This window comes from Melospiza georgiana, chromosome Z (assembly GCF_028018845.1).
Source record: "Melospiza georgiana isolate bMelGeo1 chromosome Z, bMelGeo1.pri, whole genome shotgun sequence".
NCBI classification, from domain to species: Eukaryota; Metazoa; Chordata; class Aves; order Passeriformes; family Passerellidae; genus Melospiza; species Melospiza georgiana.
In genome coordinates, this window is record NC_080465.1 from 14,736,217 (window position 1) to 14,750,607 (window position 14,391).

The window sequence follows — 14,391 nt, forward strand, 5'->3', positions numbered from 1 at the left end:
GGAGACCTAGGTACAAGACATCTGGCTTTAATTCTTTGGTTAAAGACCTTGTAGTAATAACAGGTCAAGTATAAGAACCCTTGAGGGAGAGAGGAAGTCATATGAATTAATTAGTGGCCCATATAAAAGCTTGCCAACATCTGCATTAATTATGTAATGCACAGGATTTTTAGTCTCTGTAGGAATATCTGGATGCAGGATCTAGTGGATACTTGTGATCTTGAATAAATTCTCTTTGCCTGTGTATTTGTCACTCTGTTTTTTTCTTTCAGATGTCTGCTGCCCACATGTAATGATCCCTGCTTCACTGTTGCTCCTATGGAAAGAGGCGTGCTACACCTGGAAAAACATGAATTTTTAATTCAGAAATTTAAAATGTGGCCAGTATTATGCTTTTTATTTTCTTTTTCCTTCGTTTTTTCCTTGTAGTTTTGTTTGCACATGGGCTTAAAATGTGAATTATTCCCTGATTGTGCAATGTTCTCCCCTACCTTTTAGTTTGAAATCTGAAACAAAGTATGACAAAAAATATGACTTAATCATGAAATGCCAAGCCAAGGTGGAATGAACATACACACATAAGGGTATGTAAAATGCTACAGAGCCAGACTTGTTCCATTTAAGACTATGACAGCACTTGAGCAATCTCAGAGAAGTTAGCATGAGGCTCACTTGCTGCTTCTCTCATTTGGAAGACAGAAAAACAAAATGCTGTGTTCATGTAAGGGATTTTGGAGAAGCTTTGTTTTTAAGGCATTCTAATCTAAAACCTAGGATCTCCTGTAAAAGTAATCTTTTTGTGCCCTCCACACCCCCCATCTTCCCAGGGGGAAGAAGAGAAGAAGATGAGACAGTTTGCTGGCAAAAATTCCAGCAGAGGACTTCCAGATTATCAGCTTTCTTGGATGCCACTGTATATCTTAAAGGAAGGTTTTGACCTCTCAGGTCACAAACATAAAAATCCCAAGGCACACATTTAACTGGGATACTGACTAGAAAGGCTCAAGCAGGAGAGAAATGCACTGTATCCCTCAGTACTCAAAGTGTTAACATACCACAAAGGCATATCCAAGCAGGCAGACCCCATCCCCTCTCCTGCCCCTGCAGGAAAAGGGGCAGGGAAGTTTATATTTTAATTTCCTGAAGTTTCACTCAGTGTGTTTCACTGCCTGTGTAAGCCAGATGTGTGGTGCCCGGAGATTTACCTCATCCATTCAGTATATCTCAACAGAAGTTTAAAACAAACCGAGCTGCAAATTGCCCATGTTAACTAAACCTCTAGGATGAATCTGTGTGGAAGAAGTAAACATTGAGTTATAAACCAACAAGACAGATAAAGAAAAATAGAGTAAAAGCAGGCTAAAAGCAAAGTCTCCTCTCGCTGTATGAAGACGACCCAAGACACATTTGTCCCAAATCAAAGAAGAAGAAAATCACAAGTACATGGAATTCAATTTTTTAATATCATGAGACACAGTTATAATCACAGCACAGTGCTCACAAACCAGGAAATTTGGCACCAGGAATTAATAAATAAAAGTCACTCTTCTTCAGCAATGGGTCATTCAATTCACCTTGGCACTGGCCTTTTCAGGCACTATTTGCCTGGTTGTCTCCTCTCCTCTGGTTATATGGGATCACACCATAGGGGTGCCAGTGGCAACACTGGGAAGAAGAGCCCATGTAAGCTTTCCCATGTGTTGTGCCTGATTCATCTTGCTGCTGTGCCACCTCTGCATCACACCCTGAAGAACAGGATGAGGATTTGGATCCACAATATCCACAATCCTGACCACTGGATGTCCCTGGGAGAGCAGCCCATTACTACCTGCCCGTCCTGGCGCAGAGACAGCAGTGGAGAGCACACAGCCTGCCTGGAGCAACAGGGGAGAGGGGATCTCTGCATCCTGCCAGCTCACCCAGTGAGGGCTGCTCACCTGGTAAGGAGTGTGTATGGAGACATGCTTGGGGTGGGAAACAAACATCAAAAAGTTTTCAAATACCATTGACTGATCCTGCCTAAACAAAGCATTAATTAGCATGGGGTGCCTGAGGGGAAGATGATCAGTTTACAAACCCCTCTGCAATCTCAGAGTTTGAGAGTTCCTTGATTCACAAAACAAAAAAAGGCAGGTTACTCTCTCCCCACCCCCAGTACCCATGGGTGCACCTATTTCTTGTCGAGAGAAGCAGAGTGGAACATTCTTAGAATACTAATGTCTGACTTTTACAGCACTTTTCAAACTTGTAAGCCACAAATAAAGAATCCATATCCAGGAAATCTCTTAAAAATATCTTAACCCTAGACTCTCCAAACACACTCTGCTCCTCTCCTTATTGTCGTTTGCTGAATTCTGAACCCAGAACACAGAGGAGATGAAAAACAAATTTTCTAATATTGTTGTGGTAAACTAAGATTAAAAAACCATTATAACTCTCTTATATCTTTGCTTTTTGAGCAGCAGTGAATGGAAATCAGTACCCCTGCTTTCAGCTTATGTAAATATCTTAAGGTTATCAACATACTGAAAGGGGTCAAGCTGCAAAACCTCAGCGAACTACCAACTTCAAAATCCCCAAAGAAGGGTATAAATTAGGAATATGTTTAAAATAAGGATAAGCAAGTAAGTATAGGCATAATTGAATCAATATGTAAATACTTCATCAACCCACAACTGCTAAGCATGGGGTTTATGAAAGTAAAGTTGCAACAGATGAGGAAAAAAATCCAATTTGCAGAAACAGTTGTCCATTACCTAATGAAAAACATAGACTACTTTTCAAACTGCAGAACATGAAAGAAAAGCTTTAAAATAAGGCAGAAAAGATGTGTTTCCTTCAAAGATAAAAGTAGAAGTAAAAAAAAAAAAACAACATGAAGTCACAAGACAAGGGTCCTGATTCATTATAGCCCTATGCACAGACATATTTTTCATCTGCACAATGGAAGTAGGAAACCCTATCACCAACACAGAATGGCTCCTCCTCTTCAGAACTGCATTTCCCAAAGTAACCATACAACAGACTTAAAGATAAATCTGTATAATAAGATGGGGTGGGTCTGTCACAGCAGGTTACTTCATTTCACTAGATTCATTTTGGCATTCACAAAGGTGACAAGAGAGGAGCAAATTAACCTCTCTCTTAATCTCTAAAGGGGATCCCTTTGATGCTATAAAAACATCCTAAAGCATAAAGTTACTTAAGGATTGTGTGGCAACAGCTAGGGCATTCAGTAATTTTTAGGATGCTTTCGTAGCAGACTGTATTACTACAGACTCTCAGAGTTTGTCAAGCTGACAACTACTCGAAATTGAACTGAGAATTTCTCTGTGTCTTACAGTTTATACCTGAAAAATGCAGCTTAACATTCTAGGCACTCAGTGTATTAAAGAGACCCAGCCCTCAGCAACAGTGAGAAAACAGGCAGTTTTACTCTTGGAAGGTATAATTCACAAGTGACAGAGATCCCATTGATGAACTAGGATTATACAGATTGGCTAAAAAACCAGTGAGGTTGTTGACCTTCCAAAATTCTGCAAGTAAAAGGAGATTTAAGAAATTAAAAGCTAGAATTAATTAACAAGAACTGAAAAAGAAAAGAGTGGCCTCATCCATCCACAACTTAGCCAGCAATTCACACACTGTTGTATTACTGCTCCTTTTCCGCAGAACCAGAATTTTCATTTTAATGAGCTGTGTTCCTCCCAAGTACATAAATGTTCATAGAGAGTTTTTCAGTAGAGGAGGAAATGAAGACTGTTTGAATCAGGGCATAGTTCTACATCATCACACCCTCACTTACATTCCTAGAATGGCTTATATATGTTGATTACTAAGGATTTATTTTTTTCTCTGCCAGCCCTTATCTGTCTTCCCAGCTTAAAGGGAGATCCTCACTGTAATGTGGAGATACTTGCAAAAAAAAAAAAGTTGGCTGAAGGTAGAGCATAAAAAAATAATTGGGTGCAGGTAGGGCATATTGAGCCCAAATTGGGCACTTAAGTCCAAATGCTCCAAAGTACAGAAAGGGCTTCTGCAAAGCTCTTAAAATTTCTTTTCCTTTGGGGTAACTTTCATGACAAGCTAAGCGTCACAAAAACTAGCCAAACATGGGCACAGGCTCAACACTTCGTGGCTTTGTGGGAGACACAGGAAGACAATTATATTCAATCATCTCATTTAGTGACTGAAATATTCCACCTCTTATGCCTTCACAAAATGTCTTTGCCATGGTGCTGATTGGGCTGCTCCACTTTTTGCCCAGCTCACCCCCTGCTGCCCTGTTGCAAACAGCTGTGTGTCCCTGAATGCTGCTGTGAGGATGAGTGCAGTGCAGGACAGACCTTTATCAGAGACCCCCACCTTGGGACCGATTTTCTGGAGAGAGGTGCAGCACAGAGTCCTATCTGAGCACTGCGACAGCCACAGTGAAAGCAGTTGGAGGGGAAAAATGTCTGCACCTATAACATCCCAAATGAGTTTTCATGCATAAATCATTTCATTATTTACAATGTGCATCCTTTAAACCCAGTTAGTAAACCAAGCTGGGAGTTAATTATTGGCTACAGCAGCTCAAAGACAGCAATTTTATGCTGAAAAAATACTGTGGGCTACACTGGGGCTGCTTCTACCTCCAGGGCACACCTTCCATCACTCCTCACCGAGCAAACCAGCAAAGTGAACACTTGGGAAGGTTTAACCTATAAGCAAAATGCTAGCAAATTTCATTTTGGGACTGGAAATAGAGATTTACAGATGGAAATAATAAGACTGTTCTGTGTTTACAATACAGTAAAGTAAAACAATTACATTTATTTAATGAAATATATGTTAGACAATATGAGTTTCTTTTGCTTTGATATATTGAGATATTTGTGAAATATATAAACAGAATATAGAAAAATCTTTGTCTCAAAACTTTAGAAACAATGGGGTCTCTATAACTAACTTGCACACACTTTACTGAGCAGTTGCCTTTAAGGCAGTACTGGTCTACTTTAAACAAAATGGAGATGCATTTTGAACCTCCAGTAATCTCATCTAGTAAAATAATTTTTGAAAAAGGTGTACTGGTATTTTAGTTTTTCTTATGATGTCTGTAACTGGATGGATATACAGCTAATCACAAATTGTTTCTTCCAGCCCCACCATTTCCTTTTGTTCTGCTGTTTGCTGTATTTACCACCACAAGAGGTCTGTTTTGGTAACAAGGCTAATTTGTTTATTCAGCTCAAGGGGGACAAAAAAATCCACACACTTGTTGACTGCAGAAACTTGGGCACCAAATCCAAAATGCAAATTTTGTTGCACTTCTTTGGGGAAAGCTCACGGCAGACAGTTCTCGAGCACATTATGAGAAGGATAACCATTCTGTGGCAATGATAGCTTAAATCCCTTTCACCCCAGTTCAAACAAAATGAGGAGAAAATAGAGATGTTGTGTTCAATGGCACCGAGTGGGAGAAGTGGTTTTGGGCTCTGGCCATGAAAGGCCATTCTAATAGAAACTGCTCTGGATTTCTCTTTGGAACAGCTGCAGGGCAGTTATTTAAGGCAGTACTCATTTGCTTCTAGTATTTGGCTGGTAGGATCCACTGCTGGCAAAAGCAAAGAGAGAATGATGAATTTTTGTTGTTTTCTTGTTTTAAGCATTTCTGAGGCACTGTCGGAAGTCCTTGGTTCATTAAGTAACTGGAGCTCAAATCATTACTTCTTCAAAGCTTTTACTGCAGAATTCATCTCATGCCATTCACAATGAGAGAAAATACTAATTACTTCAGAGAATACTTTAATCAGTATGGGCCACCACTTGTGATGTTTCTTTTTTTTGCAAACAGCAAAGCCCTCTGAGATGCTAAATAATTCTTACAGAATTATTTAACTTTGTTTAAAGCATTATCAGACTAGTCAGATTTCTATGAGATCATTTTACTTATCCATATTTGAGGTATGAAGTCCTAACACGTATAAAAATATCTCCAAATTAAAAATCATAAATTTCTGTTACATTTTATTTCTCTTTAAGAACAGAACAGCTTATCTAATCAGAAATCACAATAGACTGTGATTTATTGTGATTAATTTGAGATCATTTTGCCTTACAATGACATCCTGTGGCAAAAACCTCAAAGCATATATGGGAAATTTTTTGTTTCATTGACTTCTTTGACATTTTGTGAATGCTGTCCCCTAACTATTTTCTGTTTCAGATCACAGCTATGGACAGGTAAACTGCCTTGAAACTTTACTTATCCTTCACTTTTACACATGACCAGGATGCCTCTGCTCTCACTCACCATTTCTTGTGTCTGGTAAGAAGATTCTGGGGGTGGAAAAGAAGAGGGGGGATTTGAATAAATTAGTGTGGTGAGAGGGTATGAAGAAACATGACTGTGGCAAATACATTGCTTCAATAAAGGGTTGTAGAGCAGCACCAGAAGCAGGCCCTATGTTGACACACTAGCTGTAAGAATTATTTAAGACAATATTAGCAATTTCACATCTGGTACCCAGGAGTGACTTTCAAAATCTTTTATAAAATGTGAGCCTTTTGTTACCTGACTCAGAGGACACAAATCTTGGGAAAATGCCATTTGCCACTAAATTAACAGTAACTTCTCTTATCGTGGTGCCACAATGAGTAGCTCTAAGACTGAAGTCTGAGCAAAAATCTATCGGAAGGAGCTCTGGCTTAAAAAAAGGTCTTGCTGAGGTCTCTGAGATTCTCTCCCAGGGGAAACAAACTTGTTTGCCTGGTGGAGTTAAAGGACTGATCATAAGTAATGGAGTATTTTTTACTGCAATGTGTAAACATGTATGCCTATACATATATAGGTATGAAAAATAGGTAGTATTTCCTTCGAGTCTAAATTGACCAAATGTGAAGGAAGCCAACTATGCTGGCAATGTCAAAGGAAAGTTTAAAGACAAGGATTAAAAAAAAAATAGAAAATGAAAAGTAAAGTCGCAAAACTCTTCTTTTGCAACTAAGATGCTGTCTAGCTCATGCAAAAGGCATGCAAGGTTATTTCCAAGTTTAAAAAAATCCTTCCTTAAAACACTAGTCTCTAAATTACTTCTGCAGCACACCATGGCATCTCCTCAATTTCAAAACGCAAAATAATGTCCTCTGGGGGGGGAAAAAAAATTAGTCGATGTTGTTTTCTAAACTGTATCCAAAAATTCATTCCAAACATGAAAGGCAAAAGCTGCCCAGGCAGCAAGTATAAAAAGTGCTTTACTTCAATATTTGATCTAGTAATTGTCTCTTTACATATGTATCTCACTATGTCCTTGTGTGTTAAAAAGGTCTTCCTTACTCTCAGAAACATATAGATGGCTCCCAGCAGATTGTCTGGAGATGCTTGAATATGTTTATATATGATTGAAGACTTTTATATACTGTCATATCCACAATGATTTACTGAAATCTTTGGGAATTCATACATTGTCTTCTTGTACAGACACCAATTTTGAGCCTACTTTTGCAACATAAGGATGAGGGAATGGTACTTCTTCTACCACAATCTCCTACACTGAGATACCAGTCTTTCCTCTGCTTCTTGTTGTCATTTATTTTTGCCTCCCAAGTCAAACCTCATTGAAGCAGAGTTCCTAAACCTTGAGTGTGGAGAGAGTCCTCTCTATTACTAATCAATGAACCTATTTATTTCTAGTCTTTGGCCTAGTGATCTAAGTCCTGGCAGATTTATTCAGTGAAAACTCTCTGTAGACCCAGGATATGTGCATTTATACAACACAACAGAAAGGTGACCATGCTGATCATCAAGTCCCTTACAAGTGATAGTTTCCCTTCTGCTCATTCTTACACTACAGCTGCTCTTATTCTCCTCTTGAGAAGGCATTTGTCTTGAACAACAATCCTTAGATACACGCAAATATGAAACATGCTGCAATCGAGCAAACTACATGAGTGAAATCTCCTTGGAATAGAGGGTGGTGGCTGGGTTCCCAAAATGGTGAGGGCTGGCAAAATGACTACATTGTGCCACTGCCATAAACGCACCAAAGCAAGACCTGCATATTCACCATGGCAGAGGCAACAACTGTCTGGCTGTAAGCATGCCCTGTAAACCATTGCCACTCCTTGGAATGCCATCTCAGGCCTTGAGGGACAGATTTTATAGTGACATGGTACACCAGAGGGAATCGAATCAGACAATGGGACTCATTTCCAAAACCTCAGAAAGTCTTGGGCAAAGAAACACAGCATTGAATGGATTTATCACATTCCTTATAGCCCAGGAGCCTCTGGGAAGGTTCAGAGGTATAATGAAGACCACATTAAGAACATTAGGGAATTGGGCATGGAAGCACTGGGATGCAAATTTAGCAGAAGCCACTTGGCTGGTAAACACTAGGGGATCTGCTAGAAAATCCCTTCACACTGTGGGAGAAGATACAGTCCCTGCAATACACAGGGAAGTGGCTGGGGAACTCAGTGTGGGTTTCTCCTCCCACTAAAGCAAACACATTTGTGGGATTGTCTTTGCCCAAGGACCTCGGTGTATCTGGTGGGTAATGTCTTGGTGGGTAGCGTGGACAGACAGGGTGTGTGCTTCAAGGAGATTTAATCCTGGTGGAGAAAACATTCTGTGGTGTAAGTTGTATGTTGCAGGAAGTAAAGTAGCAGGAGTGACATGAACTGATGAAGAATTAATTTTGTGAGGAGCAAGGAGAATGCAATGACAACCCAGGCCAGGATGGTGTTGGTGTTCAATGATCAAGTATACCATTGGGTCCTGTCCTGACCACTCATCCCGATGCACTGGAGATCTGGAGGGATGCATCAGTGCTGCACTTTGCACTGATAACTGGAAAGGTGCTGATAACACACCGCTGTTTTGGCTATTGCTGAGCAGCACTGGCACAGCACCAGTGCTGTCTCTCCAACATTCCTCCCACCATCAAGGGGGCTGGGGGTGAGCAAGATCCTGGGAGGGGACACAACCAGGCCAGCTGACCCAAACTGACCAAAGCCATATCCCATGGCACATGGTATCAGCTCAGATATAAAAGCTACAAATAGCACTATAACACAGCAATGTCATGTCTCAAAGTATAACAACAGTCTTAATAAGTGATGAGTGTCTTTAATATAGTATTTCCAGAAAAGTCCCCCGAATACCCAAAATAAGAGAGGAGAGAAAGATAGGATTCAATGAGGAAATAAAAAAAGAGTTAAATAAAAAATAAAAAATCAGTTCACCTGCTAGTTTCATCTTGGTGTACTCACCTCAATCACCTCAGGTTGGGACATCATGGACGATGGCACTAAATCGGTGGGGACATCCATGGTAGCTCAAAATGCCCCTGCTGCTCTCCTTGCCTGTTCCTCTGCACCAGCAAGCTTTTGGTAGGAACACAGAAGCCCTTCCTCAGACTCTAGTCATATTGATATTTACTCCTAAAAGTAAAGAAAAAAACCCTGTTGAGAATAACAAGAGAACTGGGTAGGCAGTCAACACCCAAGATCTTGGGCTGCTGCAAAACCAGTCCCAGTTTGTACAGCCCCACTTGCTGACATGACCACTCACAATAGATTTTCAGAGGTCTCAATAGGTATACTGGAATTTGATCCAGAACAGGAAAAAAATTCACTTCACAACACAAACTAGACTCACACATACTGAAATCAGCAAGAAGGCAGATGCACAGACTTCTTTTCTTTTGCAAGGAAATATGGTTACTACAGAACATTGTAACTGTGTTGACTTTTTTTCCCCCACAACAAAACGAAAAAAGAAATCCCCACAAAAGAGTACTCATATAATTCAGGAGACATTTATTCCCTCAGTTAAGTGATCACATGAACTTTTCTTCTTTGTTAAGGAAAACAGCTTACATATTATGACTTAAAAATGTGACAGACTTTTTTCCCAGGTAGTCGCAGATTTGCAGTACATGAATATACCAAACTGTAAAATCTGCTCAGCTGATTTAACAGAATGAACTTATCTCCACAGCTATCATGTTTATCAAGGTCAGTCTAACTTCCATATATATGTTCTTTTCTTTTTCTACTCTTGTGTGCACAGAAAACAAACTAACAAAGAGGTGGAGGGGGAAAGCCCTGTAAATGTCCAAGATAATTCCATAAAAAATTATTACAGTAAAGTAAAAAATTAAAGTAGACTAGGACAACTGCTGGCTTTTTCACTTAGTGAGACCAGACATATACAACACAAGCCACAAATTAGTCACCACAGAAAGGATTTTGGAGAGAAACATATTCCTGTCTTCATCTGTCACTTCCTATTCTGCAAGCCATGGCAGAAATCTACTCATGCAAAGTGTAATCACCATCCAATAAACATACCAAAAATTACTCCAAACTTCTGTGGTATTTTTCAAACTGAAGACATGCTATAGTTACACAGACAATGCCAGTAACTTTCCTGGCCATAAGCTCATTTTTTCAAAGGCAACACTTACCAAGCCAAGAAAGAACAGATAAGTGCTGTAGGAAAGTTATGCTCCACATGCTTTTCTGATTCAGTTATGTCTTTGTTTTTGGTCTTGTTAATTTAAAGTCAGCCTTTGCACGCCACTGTGGAAATTATTCCTCCTTCTTAAAAAGCATCATCTTGAAATGCCTGCTTCACATTTCAACACATCCCCACATGCCTTACGTCACATGTAGCTGTCTCATCTTCCAAGCTCTAGGATCACTTTTTCCATCTTTATATAGCTTTCCAGTGACCCCTATTCTTTCCTACTCAGTTCTGGCTAGTAACCTTTCATTCTTTCCACTCCCTGCTCCAAATTTCTTCTCCTATACTCATGGGGAGGGCAGAAAATGGAGCTGCAGCATCTCTCCAAGATAGTCTCCACAAAGTAAAAGAACAAACACAACCTTCAGGCTTCCCGTTTTATTTTAAAAATGAAAAGTGAACTAATTTTATGAAATTCACTAAGTTTTCTATGGACAGATGAGGGAAACAGCATCAGCTTCTTAGGGAAGCTTCTGCAACTTGACAGTAAAGTTCTATCAACAGGCTGAAATCCTCAACCAACATATCTCATCAATGTGAACTGTTACAACTGTAACTTAAATATGGTCTCAGAAGAAATTTTTTCCGTTCTTCTCATGGCATGCTTAAAAGCAGCAGTTTCAGTGCACCTACTTTACAACAATCATTGTTAGTTTCTTTTAAAATTTTTCTCTTAATTCTGAAATGCTGCCACTTTTGGATAATGAAGCAGGGGAAATAATTACAGTTAAAGTTGACTTTAGAGAAAAATGTCAGAACCAAAACCAAAGGTACGCTTAGAATCCTGTCTGTCAAACAAAAAGGAGAGAAAACAAACTTTTTTACTATGGAGCACCATAAAGAAAAAGAAGTGAAAAACTAAGAAAAGAAATTTCTGAAGTCTGTTCAGCTCATAGTGTAAAGCACTAATTGATCCCAGATGGTTAGGTTCTGTAAATTCATCAAAGAAAATAAAACATTTGAACACCATGTAGAAAAGGTGAGAAAGTAAGAAAAAGATCTCACACAAGTGTCACACTTCCAGATGTCCCATCTGAATTTTTGCCATCTGAAAGTATTCATTTGGCAGCCTTCACTAAACAATCCTGCTTGCAATTAATTCATTCAGCTCACAAATAAATACATCACCCCACCATGGCAGCCTTACCAGTCACAAGGACAAGTGAATGCCATCGAGGGCAGGGCAACAGCAATGACTTGTCCTGCCTCTCGTTTCATTTTACTACTTGTTGAAGTGATAGGTAGGACAACGGGTGTTTTTCTGCTGTCTCAAGTTGAGATAAGATCAATTTACTGGGAACAGCAGTGAGATAAGAATACAAACAGTAACAGCAACAATGTTAATAACCTAAGTATACATAGAGAAGGTGATATACATGCAGACGTGCTCAAAAACCAACCTGGTGCCATGCTGCCCCTAAGATGATGAGCCATGCACAGACTGTCTGTTTTTCCTCCTGACTGCAAGCCTCTCCTTTTTCTTGGAAGCAAGATTCCCTTACTTCCAGCCCCCTTTGGGCCACAGAACAACCACCTGGGCATGCCCACACTGCTCCAGGCTCTGACCCCTCCCAGCAACTGTGAGAAAATTAACTCTGTCCTGGCCAAAAATCAAGCACTATCCACTCCTTATTCTATGCCATCTGCATCACGTCCCAGTGTTACACCTTCCAACCTTACACACGTTCATCCACAGATACACACAAACACAGGTATCAATTCCATAGTCAGGGGCTGTCCCTCCAAGATGTTTATTGTGTTCATTTAGTCCCTGACTGTGGGCTCTGTGAGGAGCTCACAGCTGCTGTATCTGGAGCATCCATACCCATTGTCCTTGGTAGTTATGGCATGTAGAGGCAGTGTCATTCTGCAACCAACATCACAGTCTCTTCTCACCCAAAAAGCAAATACTTTTGAGGTACACACCATGTTTCCCCATCCCTCTGCATTATCTGCCAAGTACACTCAGTTCTTGAACAAAAACAATCCATGGATGGGTTTGCCTTTTCTTGAGGCAGCATTAATCCAAATTGTCTTCCCTTACACATTTCTCATATGCACCACAGCAACTTTATCCCCTTCCACAGTATGTGGAGGTTTGGATTGCGCAGGGCCAACTCAAACAGTAGAGCCTCCAATATAAGAGCCTCTAGTGTCAACTAACCAGGTGGCCTTCTCTAAATGTAGATGCCAATGTTTGAATGATGCCAATGTCCCACTCACTACCCATTGCTTTCAATGTGTTTTTTGGCAGTCCATGGCACTGCTCAAATTTCACAGAGACTGGTGCATGATAGGGAGGGACTATGATAAACCCACTCAATCCTGTGCTCTCTGGGCCAGCTGTCTGTTTTTGAAATGGCTCCTGTTGTCGCAATCCGTTCACTGGGGGGGGTTACCGTGCCTCCAGAGGACCTGCTTTTCTAGGCCCAGGATGGTGTTTGAGGCAGTAGCATGAGGCACAGGGAAGGTTTCCAACCATCCAGTGGTGGCTTCCACCATAGTCAGCACGTAGCGCTTGCCCTGGTGTGTCTGGGGCAGTGTGATGTAGTCAATCTGCCAGGCCTCCCCATACTTGTACTTGGACCACCGCGCACCGTACCACAGGGGCTTCACTCGCTTGGCCTGCTTGATGGCAGCACACGTCTCACAGTCATGGATAACTTGGGAGGTACTGCCATGGTTAGATCCACCCCTAGGTCACAAGCCCAACTGTGTGTTGCATCTCTCCTCTGATGATCTGAAGCATTAAGGGCCCACTGAGGAAGAAGCAATTCTTGTTGCCAGTCCAGATCCACCTGAGACACTTCAGCCTTAGCAGTTCATCCACCTGTCTGCTGTTTCAATGCTCTTCACAAGCCTGACTCTTGGGTGCATGTGCATCTACAGCACACACTTTTACAGCAACTCCTCTACACAGGCAAAGGTGTCTTGCTAAAATTCAGAAGCCCAGATGTGTTTCCCTCTGTGCCAACTGTCTTTTTTCCATTGTTCCAGCCGTTCCCACAGAGCATTTGCCACCATCCATGAGTCAGTGCAGAGATAAAGCGCTGGCCACTTCTCTCATTCAGTGATATCCAAAGCCAGCTGGACAGCTTTAAGCCCTGCAACCTGACTTGATCCAAGTTTTTCATCAACAGCTTCGCAGCTTGCCATACAGGAATCCATAGAGTAGCTTTTCATTTTTAACACACCCGTAAGATATGGCACAAACTGTCAGTAAAGACAGAGTAACAGTTTACCATTTTCAGGTAGCGGACAATATAGTAAGGTCTCCTCAGTACATCACCACTACCTCCTCCTCCACTTCTGATGATAATCTGAAATTTTTGCTTTTGTAGCAGTCCATTATTACTTCTAGTGATTTAGATTACCTAGTTGATCTTGCTGTGTGATCAAGCGCACTCCACTTATTCCATGTGGCATCAGTGGTATGAAGTGTGGAAGGGACTTCCCTTTTTAACATCCAGCCCAGCACTGGGCAGCCAGCTTGCCAGGAGGAGCTTTACTTTGGTGCCAATCACTTCTGAAGCATATTGATCCCTCCCATAAGCTGCCAGATATGCTTTTTCAGCCAGGTTGTAGGATGCCTCAGATCCTTTGTATTGCTGACTTCAGAATCCCACAGGTTCTGAGTCCTTGAGTCTCTCCAGGTACTTGCAAGAGATTCCAGGATGGTCCATTCTCCCTGGCTGCAGTGTAGAGTACACTTTTTACATCCCATCTCATCCTGTCTGGCCCAAGGGCTACTGCATGAACGAACGATCTGTTGTTTAATTTGACAACGTCCATCTTGTCATTTTACTTCTAAAAACTGAATTTCCTGGGCAGATCCCTTGAGCTTACTTCACCAAACCATGATACCACAAGCCAAA

The 14,391-nt window shown here is 40.9% G+C and overlaps 1 protein-coding gene across 2 annotated transcripts in view; it reads right to left on the reverse strand.

The window, feature by feature from the left end:
- Positions 1-14,391, reverse strand: part of LPAR1 (lysophosphatidic acid receptor 1) — a 67,217-nt gene that overhangs the window by 33,540 nt on the left and 19,286 nt on the right. For both annotated transcript variants that reach the window (XM_058044467.1, XM_058044468.1), the window contains exon 2: positions 9,259-9,429. In XM_058044467.1, coding sequence (XP_057900450.1) covers positions 9,259-9,318 — 60 coding nt within the window. In that variant the 5' untranslated portion in view covers positions 9,319-9,429. The remainder of the gene's footprint in view (positions 1-9,258; positions 9,430-14,391) is intronic.